Source organism: Melopsittacus undulatus, chromosome 4, assembly GCF_012275295.1.
Source record: "Melopsittacus undulatus isolate bMelUnd1 chromosome 4, bMelUnd1.mat.Z, whole genome shotgun sequence".
Classification (NCBI taxonomy): Eukaryota; Metazoa; Chordata; class Aves; order Psittaciformes; family Psittaculidae; genus Melopsittacus; species Melopsittacus undulatus.
The window spans coordinates 1078448-1106297 of record NC_047530.1 but is presented as its reverse complement, the minus strand read 5'-3'; the positions used below and the strand labels follow the sequence as shown (position 1 = coordinate 1106297).

Sequence of the window (27850 nt, the reverse complement as noted above, 5' to 3'; positions counted from 1 at the left end):
GGGGCTTGGAGCAGCTGCTCCAGTGGAAGGGGTTGGAGCTGGAGGAGCTTTGAGGTCCCTTCCAACCCAAACCAAGCTGGGATTCTATGAGAATGTCTTCAGCTGGGGTACCTATGGCTCGTTCTCAGTGTGTCACACTTACTTCACTGTTGTGTTTCTTGTAGTTTAATAAGAGGTGAAGAGTTCTGTGTGGTTTGAGAGCATTGGTAGAAATCACAGTATAGATGAAATCGTTGTCATAGTAGATAGATATTGAGGTCTGTTGCATAAACAGATGTGAATGCTGCCTTTCTGCTGAAGCACTGCTGTGTATTCATCAGATGGATTCTAGAGCTCCTGAGGTGTGTGAGTACTCCCCAGAACGTGCAGCACTCTACTTGTTCGTGGCCATGTGCATCAATGTTATGTAAGAAAGAAGGTAATTACAGCACAGAGCAAGGCAGGCAGGATTTGGGCATGATGTGCTGTCCATTAGCAGCTGAGTGACCAGGGAGCTGGTGCAGGCTGGCACTTGGCAGCAGGGGTTTTTAATGGGGACAAAGCAGCCCTTACTGCAGCAGCCTCTGGAACAGAGCATGCTTAGTGCAGGAGAGCAGGGGTTGTGACTGCCAGAACCCACATCACTTTGGTGTTTTATCTCTGGTAACTGCAATTGGTGAAGCAGGAAAGAGCTGCTGTGAGCTCATTCAGCTCTAGAAGGGCTTCATTCATCTGGAGTGGGTGTTGTACAGAAGCAGATTTAGGGAACAAGTGATTCACGGTGGTGTAATAGGTAAAGGGGCTGTATAATGTCTTACAGTGATGGAGCTGGCTCTGAAGACAAGCCTTTGCTGTGTAGGTAACAGCAGATGCATTGAGTCATCAGGGTGCCAGTGTACTTTGTAAAGGCTGTTGGAAAGGGTGGACTTTGCCAGCAGATAGCAGCCTATGGTGTTGTCTGGTCATGAGAAAGGTTTAAATCATGACAGAGGCCAAGAGCAAGTCAGAGGTTCAGAGTTTAATGACCAAGGTGGAGAATTAGTGGGTAAGCAGCTATCATATGATTAAACCCCCCCAAATTGAATAGTATATTTTGGAATTAGCAGCCTCTGGGAGGAAGAATGAGACTGTTCCCAAGAGCAGAATTCCAGCTGTGTTTCATTTCTGGCAATCCTATTCCTTCAGTGCCATTCAGAAAGAGGAACTCAGGTCTCAGCTTTACTTCGTAAACCACACAGGCACAAGCAGCTTCTCTGTTTCATTTACAAGTCACAGGAATCATCTTGAGCTTTCAGGAGCCCAGAGGTCTTGGATGCTTAATTCCCCACCTTGTTCTAGCCCCACATTGGCCTTTTGAGCCTCTTTGCCTCCTCTTCCTATGGGCATTTTGTTCCAGGTAGTAGGTTTAGTTTTCATCAGGATGAGTGCTCACCAGAGGCCTCCACTTACTGAAGCATTTAAGAACTTTCCATCATCATAAACACAGGAAAACAGGCTGATAACATCTAAATCCCTTGATCTTTGTGAAAACCCTGTGTTTAAGAGGTTACATACAGCACTACTTGTCTTTTTAACTGGCAGCATCTTGTCTGAGCCATCCTGGAGGAAACACATGTTGGTGATGGAGGAAAAACCCTATAGGAGCCACGTGTTGCTGCCTGGTTTCAAGCCCATGGTGTGTGTCAACAGCCTTCAATGTGGAAAGTGTTTTCTAGCTGGAGCACTGGGATCTTTGCAGCTGCCAGTCAGATGTAGTGAGACAGTGTCACAACTGTGCTGCATGGTAGGTTAGGGTGGGACATAAGAGCCTGAGGAGTTTAACTATCAAAATGAGGTGGTCCAGAGAACTAATAATACCATAAGAAAATACCAAGAAGTGATGTTTTTAGTCTAAAATGGAGCCGTGCCAGTGTCACCTACCACTGTGCAGCTGCGTTATCCATGGATTTAGTGCTGCTACATAACCTGCAGCATGGCACTTGATTCCCTGCCTTCATAAGGATAAGCCTGACTTTCCCTTTATTTCTTCTCTTTATGTTTCAGTACAAAATGTGTGGTTTTAAGTTTAAGGATGAGGGTTGGAGACTGTGTTCAGTGAGGGTGTTCATTTACCCCCTGCCATAGAGGGAGATGCTTGAGCATTATAGATGCTTCTCAGAAAGGTGAAGCTTTGATAGCCAGATGTGGTTGTTATCTGTGTGTGGCCAAACTCCTGGAACTGCTTTCCTCAGATAGCCACTTGGCTCACATATCTTTGTCTCCAGGCAAAGGCAACTTCATGCCCACAGCATTAGGCTCTCCCTTCGAGGAGAAGTTCAGCTTGGACAAAAGGGAGAGCAGCTTTTGGTCCTGTGTGTGTGTATATATATATATATGTATATATACACGTATATAGTGTGTATATATATATGTAGTGTGTGTATATATATATAGTGTATATATATATATAGTGTGTGTATATATGTATATATATAGTGTATATATATACACAATATCTATATAAAAGATAGAAAAATATATATTAGAGTATATATATTTTATATTATCATATATCATTGTATGTTATTCTAATTGTATATATTTTATATAATGTATAACATATATAAATATATATATTATCTTAAATATTTATATCTATGTTTGTATATGTATATGTATATTCTACCTTACTCACAATCCAAACAGAACTGTGCACAGGTGTTAGTAAGTGAAACTCAGTACATGTAAGTTCTATTAACCAGTCTAGTTTCTCTCTCTAGAAAGAAAGTGAGGTTAGTAACCAAATGCCTCCAGCCTTTGAATTGTAGCAGGACTGGTGAAATTGGCTTGGGCACTGTTTGCTTGGGTACCAATTGCAGACATCCCCTAGAGTTAATCATTGCTGGGAGCTGAAGTAGCCTGCTTCAGGAGGAGAGCTTCCAATGCACATAAACCAAGGAAATACCAGTGTAAAACTGCACTTTCCTAAGTTGCTGGCTGACTTCTGCTTGTTCTTCAGTTAAAACTTGCAGATAAATGAGAGTGGGACAGATAGAGAGTCTCCTTTAAAAAGAAACTAGTTCTCTAAGTGGACAGCCTGCAGTAGTGGTATCAGTCCTATATAATGGTGGTTTAAATTGCCAGCTTATATGCCTGTTTATGGCTTTGGGGAGCTTAATTTTAGCCACTTTGAGAAGCTTTGATCTTAGCTTTATCCTGGTTCCTTTGCCTAATTGAGCAGCTTATCATTGCCTGGGGTTCTGTACATGGGGTGTCTTTGTGTGGCTCGTCTGCTCTCTCCTTCCTGGATTTCTTGCTCATGTGAAATAGTTTTGCTCACTCTCCTACTGTTTTGCACCTCTTCATGTCAGTGTGAACAAGCTGTTTTATACTGAGCATTCAGACAAGATGATGGAGGTACCAGATCCTGCTAGAACAGCTATTGTGTCTGAGATTCCCTGGAACAGGCTGAAAACATGAGGTTGTTTTCTACATGGATGAGTGTGTTGGGTTTTCACTTGGAATTCTCTTTTATAATCCACACACTGAACTGAATTGTCCTGGCTCTGTTCTTAGTTGGTTTAAGTGTTTTACATTGAGATTAGAAGCTGTTATGGTGTGCACGTGAGATGTGGGTGCTTGTGAGTGAGTTCTGCTTAACTTCTTGGGTCTACCCTCTTCATTTTGTTGAGGTTGTGTATATTACATGAGAAACAGTGATTGGTGTGTTATTTGTGACACTGGACTGTAGTGTTCTCCAGGATGAACTAAAGTACTCCTCTTCCTCTGTTAGGAACAGTTGTATTTCCCATCCCAGGTATATAAGCCTGTCAGAGGCTGCAGAGCATCCCCTCAAGCTGATTCTGCCCTGTGGTGTTTTATCCCAAAGGTACAGCACAGCCAATGCTGAGTCTGACTACGACAGGGAGTCTGAGAAAGACAGTGAGGAAGGGGAAGATGAAGTGAGCTGTGAAACAGTGAGAACTGCACGACGGGATTCCCTGGACCTGGTCAACGAGGATGAAACCCACTTAGTCCTGGATTCCTCACTGGAGGAAGGGCTGGAGCAGCTCCTGCAGCAGGCTGACCGCTTGCACAGTGGGGATGAGCAGGAGAGGAGAGAGGGGTTCCAGCTGCTGCTCAACAATAAGCTGGCGGTAAGGGTTGCCTGTTGTATTCTCAGCAGTGATTTCAGCTGAAGAGGAAATCCTATTTCTTAGCAGGGTCCAGGTCCTGCTTCCAGTGGCCACCTCCTCGGGAGCAGCTGGGGAATGGGCTGAGGGCCAGAATTGTTCAGGCTCCAGCAGCCAGTTCCCAGTGGATTTCTGTCTTGGAACTCTGTGTCTCATCATGTCATCACTTTCCTGAGTGAGCACAGTGCACATGTGTAACACCATAGTGCTGGATGTATACAGTGAGCAGATGTTTTGAGGACCTTTATCTTGTTGCATGTGCAGTGGCTCAGTCTGTGTTCATTAAGCTTGGCTTTCCCAAGGACTGCCCTTATTAGTTAATGAGATTAAAAGCCTGGAGTGTGCCACCTTAAAGAATGGGTCTTTTTCTGCCGTGTAGGTGATGTACCTGGTCTTCCCTGGGAGGGTGCTGAGGCGCTGGCACAGGGTGCCCAGAGAAGCTGTGGCTGCCCCATCCCTGGCAGTGCTCAAGGCCAGGTTGGACACAGGGGCTTGGAGCAGCTGATCCAGTGGAAGGGGTCCCTGCCTGTTGCAGGAGGATGGGACTGGGGGATCTCAAGGTCCTTTCCAACACAAACCACTCTATGATTCTGCATGAATTGATCCCCTGGTTTGGTGAAAGCTGGTGCTGAGGTCTGGAAGCACAGCAGGGACAGTGATGGTGCAGGTCACTGCTTGTACCTCTGGCCACACACGGTGGCTACAGTCAGCATTGATTTGTGGCTGGCTGTGGCTGTTCATAGAATCACAGAATCAACCAGGTTGGGAAAGAGCTTCAAGCTCATCCAGTCCAACCATTCCCAGCCCTGCCCAGGCCACCCCTAACCCATGGCACTGAGGGGGGTGACCCCTTGCAGGGCCGGTGCCTGCAGCCCTGCCCTGGGCAGCCTGTTCCAATGCTGAGCACCCTGTGGGGCAGGAATTGTTCCTCAGCTCCATCTAAACCTGCCCTGGTGCAGCTTGAGGCTGTTTCCTCTTGTCCCATCCCTTGTTCCTTGGGAGCAGAGCCCAGCCCCTCCTGGCTCCATCCTCTCTGTGAGCTCCAGCACCAGTGCAGGTATGTCCGTGGGTTACTGAAGTACTGCAGGGCCAGCAAAGGAAACGTTTTGTGTTACCAGCTTTCCAAAGAGCAAAACTTTTCACCTTCTGTATTTTCAGGAGGAATAAAAGGAGAGAAATAATAAAGAACTTGATCAATTCTTGTTTCAAGTAGGTGGGTTTTTTTCTTCCCACCAGGAAGCAATGACAGCCCTGTGGGCTTCTGCAGTTCTCCTGTGTGCTTCTTCCTGGTGATGCTCCCACTTCAGTTCATTTCCAGTATTGTTACAAAAGGAACCAGACTGTTTGTGGTTGTGGTTTCATTTGCAACCCTTGTTTTTTAAAGTACATTTGAATTTGTCTGAAGATGTATGCTTCAAATTCAGCAGAACACCTCCACTCCTGCCCCAGGTTCCAGAACAGGACAGGATGGGGAACTGCTGGTGTGGGCACTGAGGCATGAAGATACAAGGTTGAGTTTGTGATACTTAATCAAGAGGTGAGCTTTAGGGTGATTTTTCTTGCCTGGTGTGTTGATGTTAGTGGAGCTGCTGGAGATCATAGAATGGTTAGGATTGGAAAGGACCTCAAGATCATCCAGTTCCAACCCCTGCCATGGGCAGGGACACCTCACACTAAACCATGGCACCCAAGGCTTCATCCAGCCTGGCCTTGAACACTGCCAGGGATGGAGCATTCACAACCTCCCTGGGCAACCCATTCCAGTACCTCACCAGATCTCCCCCAGTATAACCTCTAAGTGGAGAGTTCCTTGCAAGAAGCCAGCAGCAGTTAGACCTGTACCAGCAGTGTCACACTGTGAGATTAACTATGAATGTGGCCACCCAGCTTGGTTTTTATGGTGCTGTTCTAGTCCTTGTAGACCTGGGGCTTTTTAAGGTGTCAAGAATCATCTGTGTGACTTGCAGGATATGCCCCCACTTGTGCTCAGTGGCAGAATGGATCTCTCCAGGTAACGTTTCTGCTTTCCCTGCAGTATGCAGAGCAGAAGGACTTCCTCTGGCGCCTGGCCCGGGCACACAGTGATATGTGTGAGCTCACAGACGACGCAGATGAGAAGAGATCCTACGCAGCTGATGGTGAGGATCTGTGTGCTTGAGGCAGAGGGAGGGGGTGCTCAAAGCTGACATGACACCTCGGGGGTACAAACCCTGCACTTGCAAACAGGGTCGTGCACTTGTTTTCCCTGTAACTGGTTTTTAGGTTTGTTTCTCAAACCTTTTATCCATATCATAGAATCCCAGATTGGATTGTGTGGGAATGGACCTCAAAGCTCCTCCAGCTCCAACCCCAACCCCTTCCCATGGAGCAGCTGCTCCAAGCCCCTGTGTCCAACCTGGCCTTGAGCACTGCCAGGGATGGGGCAGCCACAGCTTCTCTGGGCACCCTGTGCCAGCACCTCAGCACCCTCCCAGGGAACAGCTTCTGCCTCAGAGCTCAGCTCAGTCTCCCCTCTCTTGGGCAGGTTCAAGCCATTCCCCTTGGCCTGTCCCTACATCCCTTGTCCCAAGCCCCTCTCCAGCTTTCCTGCAGCCCCTTTAGGCACTGGAGCTGCTCTCAGCTCTCCCCAGAGCCTTCTCCAGGCTGTGGTATTAAGATAAATCAGTTTTTGCTGTAACACATCTAATTTTGTGTGTCAGGGATAAAAAAGAACTGTAGTTTTGTTTTAAGTGTATAGTCACTGAGAGGAATCAGTTCAGTTTAGTTCCCTTGTTCTTCACTCTTGGATGTGGTTTGTTTGCAAGATTGTGGGTGGGCCAGAATAAAACAAAATCATCATCCCTGTCACAGTTTAGGTGTGAAACAAAAGATGCTGTTGTAAGTAATCTTGGTCCTGTTATGCACGTAGCTAAATATAGTTCTATTAGTCTAGCTAATGGAATTACTATTATCTGGAAATTGGTGTAGCCATTTAAAAGATGAAATTTTAAGTTTTATTTTGATACTAGTGCTTAGTTTTCAGCTTTTTGATACCAGGCTTGTTCTTGGATTAGAGAGGTGAACATGGGGCATGTCCCAGGTCTGAGGCTGTTAAATGCATCCGAACAAGCCACTGAAAGCTCTGCTGTGGTGTGGAAGGTGGCTTTGTTGGAGGTGACTGTGCTTCCAAAGGAGGTACAACCATCTTGACAGCTCAGCACAGTTGGCTACTGCACTGTGGATCTGCATGGCTGCTTTGAGGGGTCTTGGGTGTTCCCTAGCACTGCAAGAGGGTGACATTCTCTATGGGATGTTTTCAAGGCAGCTGTGTTATAGAATTAATAGACATGACTTTGATGCCATTGTATTGGTGTACTCTGAGAGCCTCAGAGAAAGCAGCTGCATTTCTGACCTCTTACCACTCCCTTGCAGGCAAAGAAGAGCTGGAAATTGCCTTACAGAAAGGGGCCCAGAGTGCTGAGTGCCACCAGTGGTATGTAACTTCTTCCTGCTTGCTCCTAAGAACCACAGGATAAGGGCTTGGAAGTAGCTGTAAGCTGAGCTGCCGTTAGCACGTCAGTGGTACCTCTGTAAAGAGCCATCTTGACTAGCTTTGGTTAACTGGAGTCAGGGTTAACACACTGGTTTGGTTCTTATTATAGTCATAGGCTTTGCTTGTACCAGTTCAGTTCTGAGTGTCTCTCTGAGACAACATGGCCAGTTCTTTGGGTACTCAGAACAGATTGTATGAAGGCTTTTGTGAAGCTGCACCTAACAAGTTGATGTACTGTGATAACGAAGGATGAACTTCCATATGAGGCTTGGAAAAACAAGCTACTGACAGTATGGGTTTGGGATTGATAAGTACAGTGAGCTCCATATGGTGTTCCCTGTGCTAAATTTAGCAGGCTAAACTGCAGATTCTTTGGGGTCTGTCATAAAATCATAGAACCAAGACTGGTTTGGGTTGGAAGGGATCTTAAAGCTCCTCCAGCTCCAACCCCTTCCACTGGAGCAGCTGCTCCAAGCCCCTGTGTCCAACCTGGCCTTGAGCACTGCCAGGGATGGGGCAGCCACAGCTTCTCTGGGCACCCTGTGCCAGCGCCTCAGCACCCTCCCAGGGAACAGCTTCTGCCTCAGAGCTCAGCTCAGTCTCCCCTCTCTTGGGCAGGTTCAAGCCATTCCCCTTGGCCTGTCCCTACATCCCTTGTCCCAAGCCCCTCTCCAGCTTTCCTGCAGCCCCTTTAGGCACTGGAGCTGCTCTCAGGTCTCCCCTTCAGGAGCCTTCTCTTGTCCAGGCTGCCCCAGCCCAGCTCTCTCAGCCTGGCTCCAGAGCAGAGCTGCTCCAGCCCTCACAGCATCCCCATGGCCTCCTCTGGGCTCTCTCCAACAGCTCCATATCCTTCCAGTAGCTGAAGCACATGTATCTTGAAAAGGTGAAGGGCAGTTTGATTAGCAGCTTCCATGGGAATTGTGCAGCTTCCCTTCCCAAAGGTGGAAGGGAATGCTTTGCACAGCAGCCAGTGTGGGATCCCGCAAGCATCTTGGCACAGAAGTACATGGAACTCCACCAGCAGTGCTTCTGGTTGTGCAGGCCCTGGGAAACAGCTCCCAGAGCAGCCTGTTCCATGCAGGGTGTGAATGGGCTGCCAAGGGGTATGTTTCACACAGATAACTTGCAGAAAGCTGCTTCCTGAGCTGGGGAGTTTGCTATGATGGGGCTCTCCTTATTTCCTTCCAGAAGCCTTCTTTCCTTTGGCTCTGTTTCAGCTCCCTGTAGAGCAATGTGTACAGCCCCCAAAACCAAGCTTGTAGCACACAAAGTCTTGAGAGTTGCATATTAAACATCAATGAGGTTTTCCCTTTGTCTTCCTCCAGTATTTGTGGGTTAATGTGTTGGGGTTCATTCAGTTACTGCCATTTTGATAGTGCTCTGCTGCACAGAGATGCTTGCTTTATGTCAAGAGATGCTTGTTTTATGTCAAGAGATGCTTGCTTTATGTCAAGAGATGATGTATTTGCCTCAGTCAGCCAGGTCTGTGAGCGTGGGCTCAGTGCTGTGCCCATGTTCTTGTATTCATCTTCATTCTGGAGTAAGGAGGAACATCATTCTTATCAGACAGCCTTTTATAGTCTCCTGAAGAGTGTCTGCTTGCCTGCACTGCTGTGTTCTGTGTGGGGATGCTGTTTGTCCCTCTGGCTTTGAGATGAACTGAGACAGCAGCAGATGGCTCTTTCCTTATAAAGATGGATTATGGTTTTGCCATGATAAATGATGAAATGAGCTGCATTTCAGCCAAGCAGGGTGTTCCATGTCTGTGTAAGTTCTGCTGGTGGTGAGGATCTCAGTCAAGAGATAGGCAAGGGGGAGGTACCTTCCTCATTCAGCAGCCTGAGTGACCAGGCTTGGGTTGTGGCTCAGGTAGGGGCTGAAAGGATTCTTCTCCTTGCTTAAAAACACCCCAAAAGAGGGTTTGGAGAGGGGTTCAGGTGTCTATAGAGGTAAAGAAGCATCCTTTTGTGGTGTTGTGGTGAGCTCCTCAATGAGCAGTGGTCATCAGCAGTTACTGTGAAGGGCTCACAACATGAAATAAAAGAGAAATGATTATTTTTAATGGGAATTACTGGGAGAACAGGATGCTGGGGATCTTCACCATATAAAACCTGCACTTTTATGAGATGAGTGTGTGTGTTTGGAGGGTTGGTTTGGACTGCTGGCATCTAAACCAATGCCTTCAGCATCTTGAACAGACTGTGTATTCTAGCTGTTGGTAATGAATTGCTGTTCCCCATTTGATAAGAAGGATGAATACTGGGACAGACAAGGTGACCCATCTCTAGCACATCTTGGTGTGCCTTTGCTGGCTTAACCTTTTGAGGGAATGGGGTTTTAGTTGTCAGGTTGAGTCTTGAAGTGTGTAAGCCCCAAATACTGAATCGTTTGTATTCTACAAGCTATAATATTGATAGTTCAGCTTTGGAATTCACCATTTACAGGGGGCAGAAGCAATGGGTGTTATGGGATGTTCAGTCATGGGTCTGCAGTAGGTAACCCCAAGCCTCTGGAGGTGGGATGTCCTCAGTGCCTGTGTTACACCCTGTGCCCACTGATCCCACAGCAGTTTTGGTGCAATTCCTGTCCTGTGGGACCCATTTCTTGTCCAGCCAGGGGAGAGGCTTCTGCACATCTACATCTTGCTTGTAACCTGAGAGAGCAGCTGGAGGAAGCAAACAGCAGAGCAGCGTGTGGGAGGCCTGGAATGGGAAGGGAATATGTAACTACCATTACCAGTCACAGGAATAATGATTTCTGCTGTAAATAGAACAGGAAATTATTCCCTTTCCAGTGTTGGGTGGCTCATGGGATGGTTACAAGCTGTTTTAATTGCAGCCTTTTCTTATGCTGATTGATTTTATCTGGAGAAAAACATTATTGCTCATGAAATGATGCCTGGCGAGATACATACATGTACATACATATGTACACATATATATATGTGAAAAATATAGACTAAAACATGATTCCAAAGGACATTTCCATAGGAAATCAGTTTATTATCTTTCATCACCCATGTTACTTTCCCTGTATTTGTCTCCCATCTCTTTTTCAGACAAAAGCATAGGAATTCCCTGCAGAGCAGAGGCTGTGGGAGCAGCAAGGATGTGTGATGCTAATGCAATGACCCTTTTCATTCTTACTTCCACATACAGTCATGGACATTGTCTTTCTCTTTTCCACAACATCCCAAATGGGCATTTTAATAGATATATCCCAAGTGCTTTTAACACCTCCCCTCTGTGATAGGGGCTGTGTGAAGCCTTGTGCTGCAGGTACTATAAGGGCTGCAGTTTCCCTGTGTACCTCATTTCATGTTGACTAACTTCCTATTCTATCAGTTGCCACTTATGGATTACCTGTGATGCAGTTGTGCTGGTTCTTGTGCTTGCTCATGGCTCCCTTTGCTGTATGATTTGCCTGTTGCACAATCATTCCCTGTTTGTTTGCTCTAAGGTGTGATGCTTGTTGAGCAGGACAGAAGACACTTCACATGCAGTCGTCAGTGCAAGTAAAACTTCCCCTCTTTCAGCCCCTTCTGGTTACTGCAGTAATCCCTGACATTGTAAAGCACCAAATGAAGAATATAAGGATGTGGATAAGAGGGCTTTGTGAGGGCTGGCAATGGGGAGCAGGCTGGTTTGTGGCTGGATGGTTTGAAGGCTCTGGCAGCTTCAGAATGACAGAAGATGACTGAAGGTCTGGGACTGTGTCTGGACTGGCTTTGGGAGCTGCCCAGATGTGAGGGAGAGCCCTTTGATGGACCTCCTGGGTTGTCTTTGAAATGAGGCTTGGTTGGTACAAGGCTCTTGTTGTAGTCACTTGCTTCATGGACATCAGCTCTGGTGTGGGGGGACTGATCTCAGCTGTGCTTCCCTGGGAGGCACTGCTTAGGAATACAGGAGCATGGGAGAGGTGTGCTGGGGCTTTGGTGTATTTACTACCTTTGGGATACCTCTGTGTGCTGTAGGCTGATTGGAATGATACTGAGTGTTCTTAATGCCTATGTGCTCTCTTATAATCACCTGATTCTTACTTTTGATATAGACAAAGTCATTCTCTGCTCTGGTTGTGAGAGGTCTCTGCACAGGTATTACATCCAATGGAAGTGAATGCTGCCTGAGCTGATTTCAGCTCATGAAGAGCACAGAGCAAACAGTTGTTCAGGTTTTAAAGTCTGTTCCTGCTTTTAGGGGTGGATAGGAGAGGCACCAATCCTTGCACAGACCTCTGTGGTTTACTGCTTAGACTTCACACTCAGGAGCCACTGAATTGTGCATCAGCCCTTTTACCTTCATAGAATCCCAGCCTGGTTTGTGTTGGAAGGGACCTTAAAGCTCCTCCAGCTCCAACCCCTTCCACTGGAGCAGCTGCTCCAAGCCCCTGTGTCCAACCTGGCCTTGAGCACTGCCAGGGATGGGGCAGCCACAGCTTCTCTGGGCACCCTGTGCCAGCGCCTCAGCACCCTCCCAGGGAACAGCTTCTGCCTCAGAGCTCAGCTCAGTCTCCCCTCTCTTGGGCAGGTTCAAGCCATTCCCCTTGGCCTGTCCCTACATCCCTTGTCCCAAGCCCCTCTCCAGCTTTCCTGCAGCCCCTTTAGGCACTGGAGCTGCTCTCAGGTCTCCCCTTCAGGAGCCTTCTCTTGTCCAGGCTGCCCCAGCCCAGCTCTCCCAGCCTGGCTCCAGAGCAGAGCTGCTCCAGCCCTCACAGCATCCCCATGGCCTCCTCTGGACTCACTGCAACAGCTCCAAGTCCCTGTAATGCTATGGGCACATTGTGCCACCAGCTTGTGCTGGTCCATCTGCCTGGCTGTGGGTAGGTACCAGTTCTTTGGAAAGTGATGGCATCCGGATATGACTTGAAAAGAGTTTCAATTTGAACAACTGGCAGTACTTTAGGGTTTAACTCTGTTGTACTGCCCAGACCTGGCCGATCTGGAACTGTGTCTGCATCTATGAGCTGAGCATTTCTCTTCAATGGGTGGATTAAACATGGAAGTTACTCTCAGTGTACATTAGAGGCAGAAGGAACTATATAGCAAATCAGTACTGGTGTTAGAAGATAGTTCTGAAGTCAGAGGAGGAGAAATAACATGTAGCTGGAGCTGCCTGGCAGCATCTGTGACTGAGGAGGGTCCTTCCCTTCATCGGGGTGTTGGAATCGTGTTCCATGTCCTGAGCCACACAGGCTTTGAGAGTGGGAACACCAGAGAGGAGTCAAGGAAGAGAAAGGACTCGAGAATCAGAGCAGGGACAGAAGAAACCTCATTTGGGATGAATATCCCTGCTCCTGGAAACAGGTAAATAACATTTACAGTCTGTTGGACATAAAGAGAAGATGTGAGACCTGAGATCCTAAGAGCTCAGGGTGTCAGTAGAAAGCTCTCATAGCACAGGTGACAGGGCTCCAGATGAAACTGCATCTTCTGAGTAATACCAGAGGTTGAAACAGGCATGAGGTCACTCCATAAAAACAGTGTGTTCTACACAATAAATACCATTTGTATCTTCAGACTTCTCTGGGGATGAATACATCTTGTTCTTCAAAGAGAGCACATATGGTCCTTTCCTGCTGCCTCCCAAGGCAGAGCAGAGATCTTCAGCAGATAAACCCAGCACAGACAGTGAGCCAGACTGAAGACAGTGTGTGTCCCAGCTGAGGTTGCCAAAGAAGAGTTTAACTGGTATAGGATGAAGGAAAGGCAGTTTTCAGTGCTGGTACAGAAGGGGATGTTCCAGCCTTTCTTTTCTGTGCCAGTCATTTGCATTTTGGCTTAAACCACTAATGAAAACTGGTTTTAGCCACGTGCCTGATTAAACTCCTTAGTAGCTAACACATAACATCATTTGCCAGGTCTCCTTTGAACCCAAGTGTGTTCCTAGGAATGCATTTTAAGGGATCCTCTGCCTCAAACCGAAGGTGGTATTGGGATTACATCTTGGTGTACATTGGGCTCTTGCTTTCATCTTGGTATATCTTGGCCAAAGTGGAGCTGATCACACTTGGCAAGTGGGGGCTTTGCTTGGGGAGCAGGATTTGGCTGCTCTTGTAGAGCAACAAGAGTCACTATGAATTGCTTCTGTTGCATCTTGTTGGCTCCCCTGGTGCAAGGCTGAGGAGGGTGTTTGGGAGACGTGAGCCATAAGTTGTGCAATGGGTGACACCCCCCAACAGGATTGTTTCAGTTGGACAAATGAAAGCTGTTTTCCCTTAAAACAGTGAAAACTTCAGGCAGATCCAAGGGTGTTGTTTGGATGGCAGTGAGGTGATGTTCATATTGCTGGAACAGTGGCTGTTGTGGATGCTGCTCATGAGTCAAACTCACATGAGGTCCCTGCACTCGTGTAATGCTGAAGTCATGGCCAGACTCACCCAGAGCAGCCTGCAGAGAGCTTTCTGCAGAGGTTTGCTCCCAGGTCCATATTACTTTGGGTAGAACTATGTGTCCAGCATCATAGCTGCTTCTCCCCATTCCTTTTCCCTCCTCCCTTTATATTATCCCCTATATTATTGACTTTACTGGTTGTCCCATGCAGGAAGGAGCAGCAGCACGCTCAGCTACCAAGCCTTCTGACACAGTTAAGAGAGATAAGAGATGTGTTTGGGTTGGCAAAGCACCCTGGCCATGGAGCTGGAGGTGCCAGGGCTGGATTCCATGTGCATGTCCTGCTGTGATGGAGGCAGCCAAAGGGCACCATCAGAAAGGAAGTGTCTTCAAAGCTGCATGTTCTGAGCTCGGGGGTTTAAGGTGGAAGGACAGACAGTCTCTCATCTGGTAGGGTCTGCTTCCATGAGCTGATATACTGGTAAATGGGGACATCCTGGCTGAGATCCCAATGGGAGCTTGCAGTTTGACCAGTGTCTGCAGTGTAATGAGTGCTTCTGGTTAATAATTAGTCAAGTGAAGTCATAATGAAAGGTTTTGGTAACTGCTGAGACATTGATTTGAGCAGAGCTCCAGAGGTTACGTGGTGTTTACAGATGAAAACCCCCTTCCCTAACTCATTGCTGTTAATCTGTTATTGCTTGTCAGTCCTATAACTCCACAGAGCCTCCTGTGATGCTCATCCCAAGGCATTTCCCAAATGGAGTAGAATAAATAAGCCAAACTAACCAAGCAGAAGGGATGGAAGTGGAAAACCACATTGGTGCTGCTGAGGGAGGACAGGAAGGAAGGATCTGAGTCAATCACAGAGGCACAGAGAAGCTGTGGCTGCCCCATCCCTGGCAGTGCTCAAGGCCAGGTTGGACACAGGGGCTTGGAGCAGCTGCTCCATGGGAAGGGGTTGGGATTGGAGCTGGAGGAGCTTTAAGGTCCCTTCCAACCCAAAGCCCTCTGGGATTCTATACATTAAAGAGGTCTACATGACTTATTGTACAGGAATATTCTATCTTGTGATCATAGGAAACAGGCCTTTTACTGGCTTCTGTTCCTAAACCCCAGTCATGTGGTAAGGGATGTTTAGCACAGGCTGATGCCAGTTATGAAACACAACTGGAGCAGCTCATAAAAACACTGACTTCATCCTCTGCAAGCAACACATTGTGATGGAGCAGCTCTGAACTCCAGCTGGGGGAAAGGATTTTACCCACTTAACACATTGATCTTTGCCATTGTCATGGAAAATAGGGATTTTAGAGCTGAACCAGTGCTTTTTCACACGAAAAATAACATGTTAAAGGAATGAGGTTTAACAACAAACATGGCAGTATTTAGGAGATGCACTTCTTTGTATAGTAACTCACACATTGCACATGTAGCTCAGGCAGAGCCAGGAGGTGTGAATCCATCTGTGGGGTTTCTCATGACACTGATGATCCTAAAGTCCTCTGGCAAATTCCTGCATGGACATCCCTTACCCATCAGCAGGGATGCTTTGGGATACAGAGGAGATGAAGACCCAGCAGCGTTGGGATGTGGTTGTAGTAAATGAAACCTCCAGGGAGGTCTCTTTGCATCCTTCTTTCCAGCTATGTTTTTGTAAGGATAAGACTTGTGTTATTCATTTGCCCATCCATTGACCCATGCCAGGCTCTGAGCACAGCGGGGAGCTGCCTTCCTTCACATGGATCTCATCTGAATGGGATGGCAGAGGCCAAAGACTGAATCCACACAGCCAGAACTTGGGATCCTGTGTTCTCTTTGGCAACGGTGCCCTTGCACCTCCCTATGATATGGTGTTTCCATGGGGAGCAGTGCAGGGAGGGAGGGGATGGAGCTGCTGTGGGGCAAGGGGATGAGATGGGAGGGTGCAAACCCACTGCTAATGAACCTTCCTCATCACAGCTCATCAAAGAACTGATCTGATAGACATTGGGCTTCTCAGGGTCACAATTTAGGATCTCTTGCTACACAAAACTAAAGGGCCTTGCACTTGCAATGCTGAAAGTGTGTTCTTTTGCTTCCCAAGCTTGGTGGCCATGTCAGGCTGCAGGATGTGGGTAGGTTTCCATGGTATTTTCCCTGTAAGTAGACAACTGCTGTGCTGTAGATGGGGTGTTGCATATGGAAGGTGGCTGTGTGCCATAGTTAGCATAGAGCTTTCCACAGTCCTGGCTCTCGCTGCTGTAGCCCTTACTCTTCCTTGCTTTGTGTTCTGACACAGTTTCATTGCTGAGTGAAGGACTTTAGGGTGTAGAAGCTCCTGTCATAGGTGGATGAAAGGCTCCTCAGCCAGACAGCAATGAGTTTGTGTCACACCAAACCACTCCTATTCACTTGCTGGCATCCTTCAAGCTAACACCTTCTTGGCACTGAATACTTGTGCATAGACCCTTCCTTGAGAAAGGTGTAGAGTACTCCTTGTTTTCCCCAGTGCAGCTTTAATGCACATAGATACCTTCCTCCTGAAGACAGCAACAGGATGTAAATGTGCCTTTAAAACTGATGTGCTGCAATGTCTCCCTGTGTAGGTATGCTATTCTCTGTGGGCAGCTGGCAGAACATGAGAGTATCCAGAAGCGCATTCAAACTGGGTATGTGTTTAAGGTGAGTAGAAGGAACCTACTGGGTGTAAGTGTTGAGCAATACTCACTTCTGTAATGGAAAGGTAGGAACATTGCCTCCAGATCCTATTAGGGAAGAGATGGGTCTCAAAGAGGTTCTGTGGGTGGAGGGTTTGGGCTGAAGAAGGTGATTCCAGCAGTGATGAGGTGGCTGCTCTGCCTCTGTACTCTCCCACACTAGGATACCAGGAAGAGGAAGAATAAAAGCTTTGCAAACAGAATGTACCTGTATGATGAGCTTAAAATAGGGAATTACCATGTGGTAATGAAGTACAGCCCTGGCTCTTCTGCAGTAACTGCACCCTCCCCTATATGCAAAGGGGCTGTTTTTCAGAGAGGGTTTAATCTGCCTCAGATGCCTTCATTTGCCTCTCACCCAGAGCAGGGATGTTAAAGGGTGAGAGGATGGAGTGGTTACTGCAGAACAAGCCACATAATCAGCATTACCTCCTCAGTGGTTGATGTGACAGGTAAGTTGGTTATATCAGAGCTCTGAAAAGGTGCTAGAATAAAATGAAGGGCAGCTTCATCCTGTTGTGTGTAGGAATTCTTGTCCTTGAGTGTTGGAGAAGACTCAGCCGAAGTCAAGAACGTACTCAGTATGAGTTACATATCTTGCTTGCTTTATTGATCATGATTGCCTATATATAGTGATAGCCCATGCGCTGCTAAACACTCTTCCATTGGTTACATTGGTTTGTCCACCTGCCTATCTATACATAGCTATTGGCTAAGCTAGAATTTCCATGTTAGTCTCTGTATCTGCTTTCAATAGCTCAGTGTATTAGATACATACACAATAACCGGCTGTATTAAGATCTGATACATAATCAATAGCTTGCTGTATTAGTGGATACATGTACAGTATAGCACACAGCAGCTAAGACACAATTGGTTACATTAAGCTTATGAGAGCCTGGTCTCCAGAACTTGCTCCCAGTTCACTGCTGTGTCTTAACACATCCCAGTTTCTTCTCCTCTTGCTCACACTGCTACTGCTGCTTCTTTACCTATGGCTTTCTTCATCCTCCATTTGTGTTGAGCTCCACGTAGGCACTTCCTGACTTGGGATTGTGGCTGCACTGCTCATACACACCATCTTCTAATGCTCAAACATCAGGATTGGGCACAAGGTGATGCAGCCAGTCCACAATTCCCCCTTATTTTTGCCCAATGCAGATGTTTTTCACTAGATTCTGTATCAGTTTTCCCACAGCTTACAAGACAACACAAAATACATCTGAGAATAATCAAGGTTATAACAAGTTGTAATAAGCTGTATAACAAAGGTTGAAACCAACCACTAAAGCCTATTGGTAATAACCAATCATCTAATCCAGTTTCTACCTGTATCTTCTGTACATTCTGTTGTAGCTCATGTAACATCTGATAATACAGATTGTGAATGATCAGACAAATTAAAGCAACACATTCCCCCAAATCCATTACATCCATGACCATGTGCTGATAACAGCAAATCAATCACTGCACGATTCTGTCAGATCACCTTCCTGTTGCTATCAGCATCCTTCATTACATCAGTCAGTGTCAGAAGTGAGATTCACTTGTTCAGCTGCCCAACAGGCTGATGTCTGCAGACTTGCATTGGCTGCAGCTGCAGCACACCCAGGGCACAAAATACTATCAAAAATACTAACAAATTCTCTGGTTTTCTGCTCAGTTTAAGTGAATTGTTACAGATTTACTCCAGGACATGGAGTTCCCATTTCCATCTTGTTGGATTCAGTTGTAAAGGTTCTACCGGAGGAGCCACCAGGCCAACCCAGTCTTGCCCTTGACTGTGGTAGCAGGCACTTGGTCATCCTCAGTCCTTGCACCTTGTTGTCAATGCAGTTTCACCTGCTGCATCCAGTAACAAGTCACTACTTCAGCAAAGCACACACAGGTTTACATGAGCAGAGTATCACACACACAGGTTTACATGAGCAGAGTATCACAGAGTGCAGCAGGATGTTGAAGATGCTGATGGCAGCGAGGGACTGACCAAAGAAACCTCTTACCAGTGGAGTTCTCCAACCCTCTTAATTTGTCCCATTCTGTGCTTTATAACAGTACCATCATATTAGAATCTTTCTAGCTTTTGCCTTAGCATTTTCTAGCATCTGATACAAATGTTCATGCTCCAACATCTCCAACAGGTGATAAATCCACACCATACAAGGTGTTGTTTCTTGTTAGCAACTGGCTAGTAAATACAGGTGGTTTTACACACGAAATCACAGCCTCTAATACTTTACAAACACACATATTCAAGCTGTTACTTTTCAGTTGTCCCAAAGTGATGTTTGCAGTCATTCATTTTCTCTTCCTCTATCTCATTCTGCTTGGGGTATCCACGGTCAGCTCCTGTATCGGATGCATTGGGTTCCTCCACTCATCAGCTCATGGCAAGGCTTGACAAGCTTTGCAGGCAGCTGCTATAAGTGCCTGGTGCTCAGCAGCAGCTACAGCCACACTTTACATTAACCCTTTCTTGCCTGAAATCATAGAATCATAGTATGGTTTGGGTTGGAAAAGACCTTAAAATCATCCAGTTCCAACCCCCCCTTCTTCTTTTCTATTTTCCACATGTTTTTGTCTCCTCTTGTGGATGTTGTATTTGATTATAGCAAAGGTGTAATGTGTGTTGGTGGTGATTTTCCATAGGAACACATCGATAAAGCAATTGAACTGAAACCAGAGGATCCACAGTCCTACTATCTTCTGGGGAGGTGGTGTTACCAGGTAAACCAGTTCTGTGCTACTTACTGCTGTTTCCTTCCTCCTTGGCATTGAATTCCCTGGGTGAATGAGAGAGAGGTGGATTCAAACCAGCATCTGTAAGGACTGAGGACACTCTTAGCTCTGAGCTCAGATGCTGGATCAGAAAGGAAGGTGTGGAAATGCTGTAGTTGCTTGAAGAAGTTGCTCTTCAGACCTGAGACAGTACCAAGAAGAACACTCCAGTGATGAGCACCATTTATATCCTGCATTCAGGAACCTCTGAAGGTTTAAAAGCTCATAGATAGGCTGAGAAAGTTGGGGCTGTTCAGCCTGGAGAAGAGAAGCTGCGTGGAGACCTCAGAGCAGCTTCCAGTGTCTGAAGGGGCTATAGGGATGCTGGGATGGACTCTTCATTAGGGACTGTAGTGATAGGACAAGGGGTAACGGGTTCAAACTGAAACAGGGGAGGTTTAGACTGGATCTAAGGAAGAAATTCTTTGCTGTGAGGGTGCTGAGGCACTGGAATGGGTTGCCCAGGGAGGTTGTGAATGCTCCATCCCTGGCAGTGTTCAAGGCCAGGTTGGATGAAGCCTTGGGTGCCATGGTTTAGTGTGAGGTGTCCCTGCCCATGGCAGGGGTTGGAACTGGATGATCTCAAGGTCCTTTCCAGCCCTGACTATTCTATGATGCTATGTAGCACTGCAAGGCTTTTATAGCAGCACTCCTGAAGTGTTGTTGCCAGGACACTGTCATTCAGGATCTCTCAGCTTTCCATCCAAGTTTTCCTACCTGTAATCAAGGAGTCTGCCAGTCCAGCATGGGGAGCTGCAGTACATCAGTTGTGGAGACAACTCTAACGTTGACCATTATGCACATGGCAGCTGATGTATGGAACTGCGAAAGCTGACTCAGGATGGGGAAGTCAAATCAGGTTCAATGCTGTGGTTGGACTTGGAGCCTCCCCCAGACTCTGCTAACACTACCAGGACCTTTGGCTTTCTCAAAGGAGAATGGGCCAGTTCCAGGGAATTCCTGGTCTGTATTTCTGTGCTTACTGGGTCTCCAGTGGGTTTCATGTCCCTGTTCTGGCAGGTTTCACACCTGGGATGGCTTGAGAAGAAGACAGCATCTGCTCTGTTTGAAGCTCCTCCAACAGCCACTGTACAGGATGCACTGCAGAACTTCTTACGGGTAAGGAGACCTCATAACCAGGGGACCCTGGTTAATGCAGTCATAGGTGGGGAACTGGGGTGCATGTGTTCTGCTTAAACCCATCACTCCCAGGGTGCCCAGAGCAGCTGTGGCTGCCCCATCTCTGACAGTGCTCAAGGCCAGGTTGGACACAGGGGCTTGGAGCAGCTGCTCCAGTGGAAGGGGTTGGAGCTGGAGGAGCTTTAGGATCCCTTCCAACCCAAAGCATTCCCTGATTCTATAAAACTGTGGAGGAAAAGCTGGTGAAAGCCAAACTTTGATGTAGAATAAGCAGACAGAAGAAAGGGATTTTGAGGTGGTCAGAACCAGACCCAAAAGGTTCAGAATTGTTTTTAAGGGATTTGGTTTCCCTTCGGAAAGCTGCAGAGTGCAGTGATCCATTGCTTGGGATGCAGATGGGCTGTAGCCTTCCAGGCTCTGTAGGATCTGCTTGAGCTCATCCCTGGGAATGCTTCCATAGGCAGGTTCTGTCACTTCAGGGTCTCTTTAGTAAGAGGCTGGTTAGGTCCAACCTCTCCATCTCAAACCTATGGAGACAACTGCTCCAGGGGCTCACTGCTTATGGGGTTTGGAGGAGAATGGATGTGTGGAGACCCCAGAGCAGCTTCCAGCCTATCTGAAGGGGATGTCGGAGAGGGACTCTTCATAGCGACAGGACAAGGGGTGATGGCTTCAAACTGAAACAGGGGAAGGTCAGGTTGGATCTAAGGAAGTTCTTCACTGTGAGAGGGGTGAGGCACTGGCACAGGGTACCCAGAGAAGTGAATGCTCCCCTGTCATTCTGTTCCTAGGAAGAAGTTGTTAGGAGTGCTCCCTACCTTGTAGGAATCCTACTGTGAATGGGAATTTGGGGGGAATTGGGGGGTCTTTGTCCTCTTATTCATAGAAGCTTTGCTGACCCAGCCAGTCAAGTCTAGGTAAAGCTCTGACACTGAGCTAGGTAGCTACAACAGTAGGGTTACTCATCTGGGTTTAAGAGATGCACTAAGACAGCTCTAAGCCTTTGCTGTGTCCTTTGCATACCCTAACATCTGCTTTTCTCTGCCTGTTGCACCCTCCCCTCTCTTCTTTGCAGGTTGAGGAGCTGAGCCCAGGGTATTCCAAGGCAGGAAGAATGTACATTTCCAAGGTAACCAGTCACTTGTTGCTTTCTTTAGGTCACTCATATCATATATGGTCCTAAGATGAGAAATACTTGTGTTAACCAATGGTCTTTGACTGTAAAGTGCTAAGCATGACTGCATGCAGCAGCAAGACTTTGTAAGGTTATAATAGGCCAAATCATTCAGTGCAGGGGCATTGGGATGCAGGGAGGCTTTTGCCCAATGGAGCATCCTGCTTGGGTTTTAGCACATCTAATCCTGTATGAAGTGCAATGTGAAGGCCACAGGCTGGAGGTTTAATCCCACCAGAGCCATGGACTTCCATGGGGTATGCAGGAAATCCTGGGGAAGAGTAAAGGGTAAAGTGTGTCTCTGTTTTCCCAATACAAGTGGGAGCCTTGAGTGATGATTAAAGGCACCACAAGTGCTTGGAGCTGGTGCTCCCTTTGCTTGCATTGAGGGAGTAATTGGGTTTGAACTCTTGAAATGTTAACATTGATGCTTTATGCTTCCAGAGGGGGTGTAGGAAAAGCAGCTGCAGTCATTCCCTGTGGCATTCCCAATGTCCCAAACAATGGGAGTTTTACCATGTATGAGTGGTAGGATCTGCTTGGTCTGGAGCACATTATGAGTGGGCTCTTGGCACAGAACTTACATCCCAATAAGCATCTTGCTAAGGGAAGATGAAGGTGATGGAGGAGGAAAACCCAGCAAGAGATGTAGTGGCCTTTACATCAGCTGGATGTTGCCTTTGATCCATTGCAGCTCACTGTGTGTGAGCAGGGGTTGGAACTGGATGGTCCCTTCCAACCCAAACCAGTCTGGGATTCTATGATGGTGGGACCTGTCAGGGCTGTAAGTATTCAGTGGCACAGAGCAATGACCTCAGGTCTAACAGCCTGGGGAATGTGAGCTCTGTAAGATGATGTGCTCTCAGTATAGAGGTTTTATGGTGGAGCAGTGTGAGGAATAGGGGCTATGTGGAAATGAGAGCTTCAAAAATGGTGAAAATCAGAGGGACACCTTAAAATCTCCAACCAAAAAGGAATCTCCTTGTCTAAAACAGCACAAACTCCCCCAAAATCTCCAACCAAAAAGCAATCTCCTTACCTAAAACAGCACAAACCCCCCAGATCCACCAAACCAAGCAAAAACCCATTCTGTTATTCCATAACCTGCTGTGATTGTAATGGTTTGTGAGCAAAGGATGCTGCAGGACATGTCAGAAGCCCCAAACCCCACACTGCAAATAGGTAAGGGCTAGAAACAACTCTTATCAGTTGGTAGGGTTCCTAATGGCTCAGTTACATTTGCTGCCTGGTTTTTCCTGTGTAGCTCTTCTCACACTGTCCTTTCTTTCCTCCTCAGTGTTACAGGGACCTGGGGAACAAAGCTGCTGCTGTTCTCTGGATGAACCTTGCTTCTGAGCTGCCTGTTAATACAAAAGAGGTAAGGGGCTCAGTGAACCCCCTGCTGCTGAGTGGTTACAGAGATAGAACTGCTTCCAGGGGGCAAACCCAGCTTCTCAAGTGTCTTATTCCTTAGTGTGGTCACTCTTCTCCTCCTGGGACGTGAGATCTGAGTGCTTGAAGCAGTTCAGCAAAGCTGAAGCTGAAGCAGCTGAGTGTGTCTGATAGGGGTTTAGCAGTCCAGCCCCTGCTGTGCAAGTCCTCTGTTACTCACAGGGTTTGGTTATGGGCATATCTGAATGCACAGCATGTGTTCAGCACTGGAGCATCTCCAGAACTGCTGACTGCTGTGGTACCCATCCCAGTACCTGGCTTCTGGGGGGGGTTATTCCTTTGGGCACTCTTTGCCTGGGCAGCTCAGTTCAGAGGGGGATGCTGGAGCTGAGTGGTTGTCCTAGGGCTGGAGCAGGTGTTACCTGCTGCAATACCTACAAGAGCCTATAAGAAACCTGGAGAGGGGCTTTGGACAAGGGCCTGGAGGGACAGGACAGAGGGGAATGGCTTTAACCTGCCCGAGGGGAGACTGAGATGAGTGAATTGGGACTGTGGATGAGTTTTGAGGTTCCTTCCCCCCCAAACCACTCAGGGATTCCATGACTACATCAAATATGCATCATTTTCATGCCCCTTCGGTTTTAAGGCCAGAATGGGTTTTCAGGTCACTATAGTGGAAGTATTGATGCTGGAATTAAGGCAATGGAGCATCAGGTGAGAGATCCTGAGAGGCATCCGCAGGGAGCTGGTGTGTCTGCGCTGCCCCCTGCAGGGCACTGCCTGCTATTGCACCTCTCTGCTCCAGCGTTGCAAGTGGGAGCTGAGTAAGAAGCCAGTGCTTAAGTGGCTGCATTAGGGCTTTGTAAATGTTACTTCATCATCAAACAGCTCCCATCGCACTGGGAAGGAAAAGCAAAGGGGTTCCAGGCTGAGCAAGGAAACCTAAGAGAAACCCTCTTTGGTACCTGGAAACTGAAGTAAGCTTCAGAGATGGGAGTGTGGAGAGAGGAAAAAGGCATTAGGAGGAAAGTGTAGGGATGGGGGTGTCCTTAAAACCTTGTGTGGGCTTGGGGAAGGGAAATGCTCTTTTCCATCATCTCAGTGGGTTTATCTGTTCTCTTCTTGTGTATCCAGGATGCAGAGAGTGAGAGAGACCTCGAAGAGATGCGCTCAGCCTGGGAAGAGTGAATGTGGAAAACTCATTCCTCTTGGTACAGCACAGACAGGAAACCCCAGTCAGGGGTTCCATGATCCCGACATTCCCTTCATGGAGGAGCCAATGGAGTTCACAGGAAGAACCACACAGCAGGAGGAGCTCGTGGTGGGATGTGATGGGATCAAACTGTGTCTGGTTCCCTTCTTCCAGCACTGACCATGTTGGGTTTTAAACTCCTCCAAAACGTCCAATTCCTGACAAGTGGCTTGTGTCTGTAGGTAGAATCTGTGATATACAATCAGTTGTGGTTGTAGGGATCATAGCTACGTGTGAGATATAACAATACACCCTAATCTGTACCTGTTTTTACCTACACATAGATTTTATATCACCAGCTCTACCCCACAGCCTGCACTGGAGGCCTCAGCGGGTGCCTGAGGAAGGCTGTGGCCACATTGTCCTTCAGCTTGGCCCTTCTCTCCCCTTACTAACATGGAGGGATTGAATCAGCTGAAAGAACTGACTCCTCTGCCTATGCTTGGGTGAGGGCACATCCCAAGGCTCTGTGCTTGGTGCCTTTACCAGTGTGATGCTGCACTGGAGTCAAATGGGCACTGAAACTGTGACTGAAGAAAGACCATAACCAAAAACCCCAGACAATGACTTCCAATGAGTTGTCAGCCCCATTCTTCCTTGCTGGGAAGAGCTTGATGGGGGTATCCAGAACCCACCAGTACTTCCCAGCTATGCCTGACCTCCCTTACTGGTTTTCCCCTGCTTGCTCTAAGGAGTTATTACTGGGGACCAAAGAGCTTTCCTTCACAATGTGATGTGATAATGTAGTCTGAAGAGAGCTGATTTATGGATGGATCACATAGGGAATGTGTGTGATGCTTCCCTGTGATGGTCTGGACCAAGGAGGTGGTACCAGGAAGGTGAAGCCACCACTGCCATTGCCTCTGCCAGCTCCTGGTACCAAACAGCAGCAGAGAACTGCTGCTCACTGCCATGGATGGGGAAGCAGAACCTGTGCTCAGAGAGTTCCCTGTGTACTTAGCAAGGCTTCCTTGATCTCCCCTTGAATCCCAGTTGGCAGCTAACCACACACTAATGTCTGTCACGTCTTGCCATGCTCTGTAATGTGTGCAGTGTAAAGGGAACTGCTGCAAGAGTAAAGCATTTCTTGATCCCCTCTTTAGTCCCTTGCACGTCTGTGTTAACCCTATGGGGTTTACTGAGGGGAGATGTGGAGCAAACAGCTTAAAACCTTCCCAGATGAGGGGTGTGGACAAGGGATGTGCTGTGCTCCATATGGCTCCAAGCCTCACCATGGAGCATCACCTGGGTGCGGAGGTGAGGCCGTGGGTACCGGCTGGGCTGGGATGCAGGGATGAGCTGCCCCAGTGCAGGTTTGATGCTATAGGGCAGCACCAGCTGTGAAGCAGCTCAATGGGGTGCCCCAAAGGGGTTGTTTGTATGAGGAGAGGAGGGATCCTCCTGCCCTCCAGCAGTTCCCCACAGACAGGAGGTTTCACTGTGATGTTCCCATTAAGCCTCATTTCCCAGTGATGGGAATTCCTGCTGGGCTGAGGGAGCTCCAAGGCAAAAACCCCATTGAAAGCTATTGAAGTGTGATCATTAATCCAGCTGTTAATAATTAGTTCAGCTGTTAATAATTAAGCTATTTGTAAAGGAAAAGCATATCCAGAAAAGGGGGTTTCATTTCCATGCTTTGGGTTTAGGGCAGGAAAAGCAACTCCTGCCTCATTGGAAAAGCTTTATTTATGGTACATATTTATGTCATTTTATATATTATAGATGTAGTTTAATATATGATAGAGAAGGTATATAACTTTAAATTTAGATGTAGATTGATAGATGATGGATAGATGATGGATAGATGATGGTTAGATGATGGATAGATGATGGTTAGATGATGGTTAGATGATGGATAGATGATGGTTAGATGATGGATAGATGATGGTTAGATGATGGATAGATGATGGATAGATGATGGTTAGATGATGGATAGATGATGGATAGATGATGGATAGATGATGGTTAGATGATGGTTAGATGATGGATAGATGATGGATAGATGATGGATAGATGATGGTTAGATGATGGATAGATGATGGATAGATGATGGATAGATGATGGATAGATGATGGTTAGATGATGGATAGATGATGGTTAGATGATGGTTAGATGATGGTTAGATGATAGATGGATAGAGATGGATCAGATAGGTCAGCAAAGTGAGGTGATGGAGTCACCCTTTATGTCAGAGACTGACTGGAATGTATTGAGTTGGGTCCAGGAGCAGATGAGGAGCAAGTGGAATGTCTATGGGTACGGATTAAGGGACAGACTGGTACAGGTGATACAGTTGTGGGGTCTGTTATAGACCTCCTGATGAGGACAAAGGAGTTGAAAGCAGCCCCACAACCACCTGCCTTGGTCCTCATGGGGGGGTTTTAACCACCCTGATGTTGGCTGGAGGACTCACCCAGCCAATAAATCACAATCATTCACAGTCCTGGAGGTTCCTCCAGTGCATTGATGGTAACTCCTTAATGCAGATGGTGCACAAAGCAACAAGGAGAGGATTTAGTACTCACCAACAAGGAGGGTCTGGTTGAAGTGCTGATGGTCAATGGCAGCCTTGGCTGCAGGGACCAGGAGATGGTGGAGTTTAGGATCCTGTGTGGGAGGAATAGGATACAAGGCCACAGTTCTGGGTGTCCAAAGGGCCAACATTGGCCTCTTCAATCCACTGCTAAGGGAAGTCCCATGGGCAAGGGAACTGGGTGGTAAAGGGGCTCATGATGATCAGCATTCAAGGACCACTTCCAAGCTCAGCATCAGAGCATCCCAATGGGTAGGGAATCAAGTAAGGGACCAGCGTGGTTAACCAAGGAGCTGCTGGGCAAACTCAAGGGGGAAAGGAGAATCTATGGGTTATGGAAAGAGGGGCTGGAATATAGGACAATGTTAGAGGATGTAGGGAGGCAGTTAGGACAGCAAAGGCCTCCTTGGAACTTAATCTTGCAAGTCGGATTAAGGACAATAGAAAGGGCTTCTTCATTACATAGCAAATCAAACTAACACAAGAGGCAATATAGGCCCAGTGCTGAATGAGGTGGGTGCCCTGGAGACTGGATGATCTTTGGAGGTCCCTTCCAACCCTTGGGATTCTGTAACATTCCCCTACAGTCTGTTACTAGGTTATGTTATCTTATAGCATCATAGAATAGGGTTGGAAAGCACCTTAGGATCATGTCCTACTGTGGACTTGTTCCAACAGTTCCATGTCCTTTTGATGTTGAGGGCACCAGAACTGCACACAATGCTCCAGGTGAGGTCTGACAGAGCAGAGCAGAGGGGCAGGATCAGCTCCTTCTCCCTGCTGGTCACACTCCTTTGGATGCAGCCCAGGATACAGTTGGTTTCTGGGCTGTGAGCACACACTGAAGCTGCTCATGTTCATTTTCTCATTG

At 47.3% G+C, this 27850-nt stretch overlaps 1 protein-coding gene across 1 annotated transcript in view; it reads left to right on the top strand.

Annotated features, from left to right (window-relative positions):
- RMDN3 (regulator of microtubule dynamics 3) overlaps window positions 1-25542 on the top strand; it is a 30064-nt gene extending 4522 nt beyond the window's left edge. Inside the window, exons 4-12 of the mRNA XM_034061525.1 lie at window positions 3848-4115; window positions 6187-6289; window positions 7563-7623; window positions 16600-16675; window positions 19360-19437; window positions 20509-20607; window positions 21704-21757; window positions 23100-23180; window positions 24329-25542. Of these exons, the coding sequence (XP_033917416.1) occupies window positions 3848-4115; window positions 6187-6289; window positions 7563-7623; window positions 16600-16675; window positions 19360-19437; window positions 20509-20607; window positions 21704-21757; window positions 23100-23180; window positions 24329-24382 (874 nt within the window). The 3' untranslated portion in view covers window positions 24383-25542. The remainder of the gene's footprint in view (window positions 1-3847; window positions 4116-6186; window positions 6290-7562; window positions 7624-16599; window positions 16676-19359; window positions 19438-20508; window positions 20608-21703; window positions 21758-23099; window positions 23181-24328) is intronic.
- Window positions 25543-27850: the final 2308 nt, after the last annotated feature.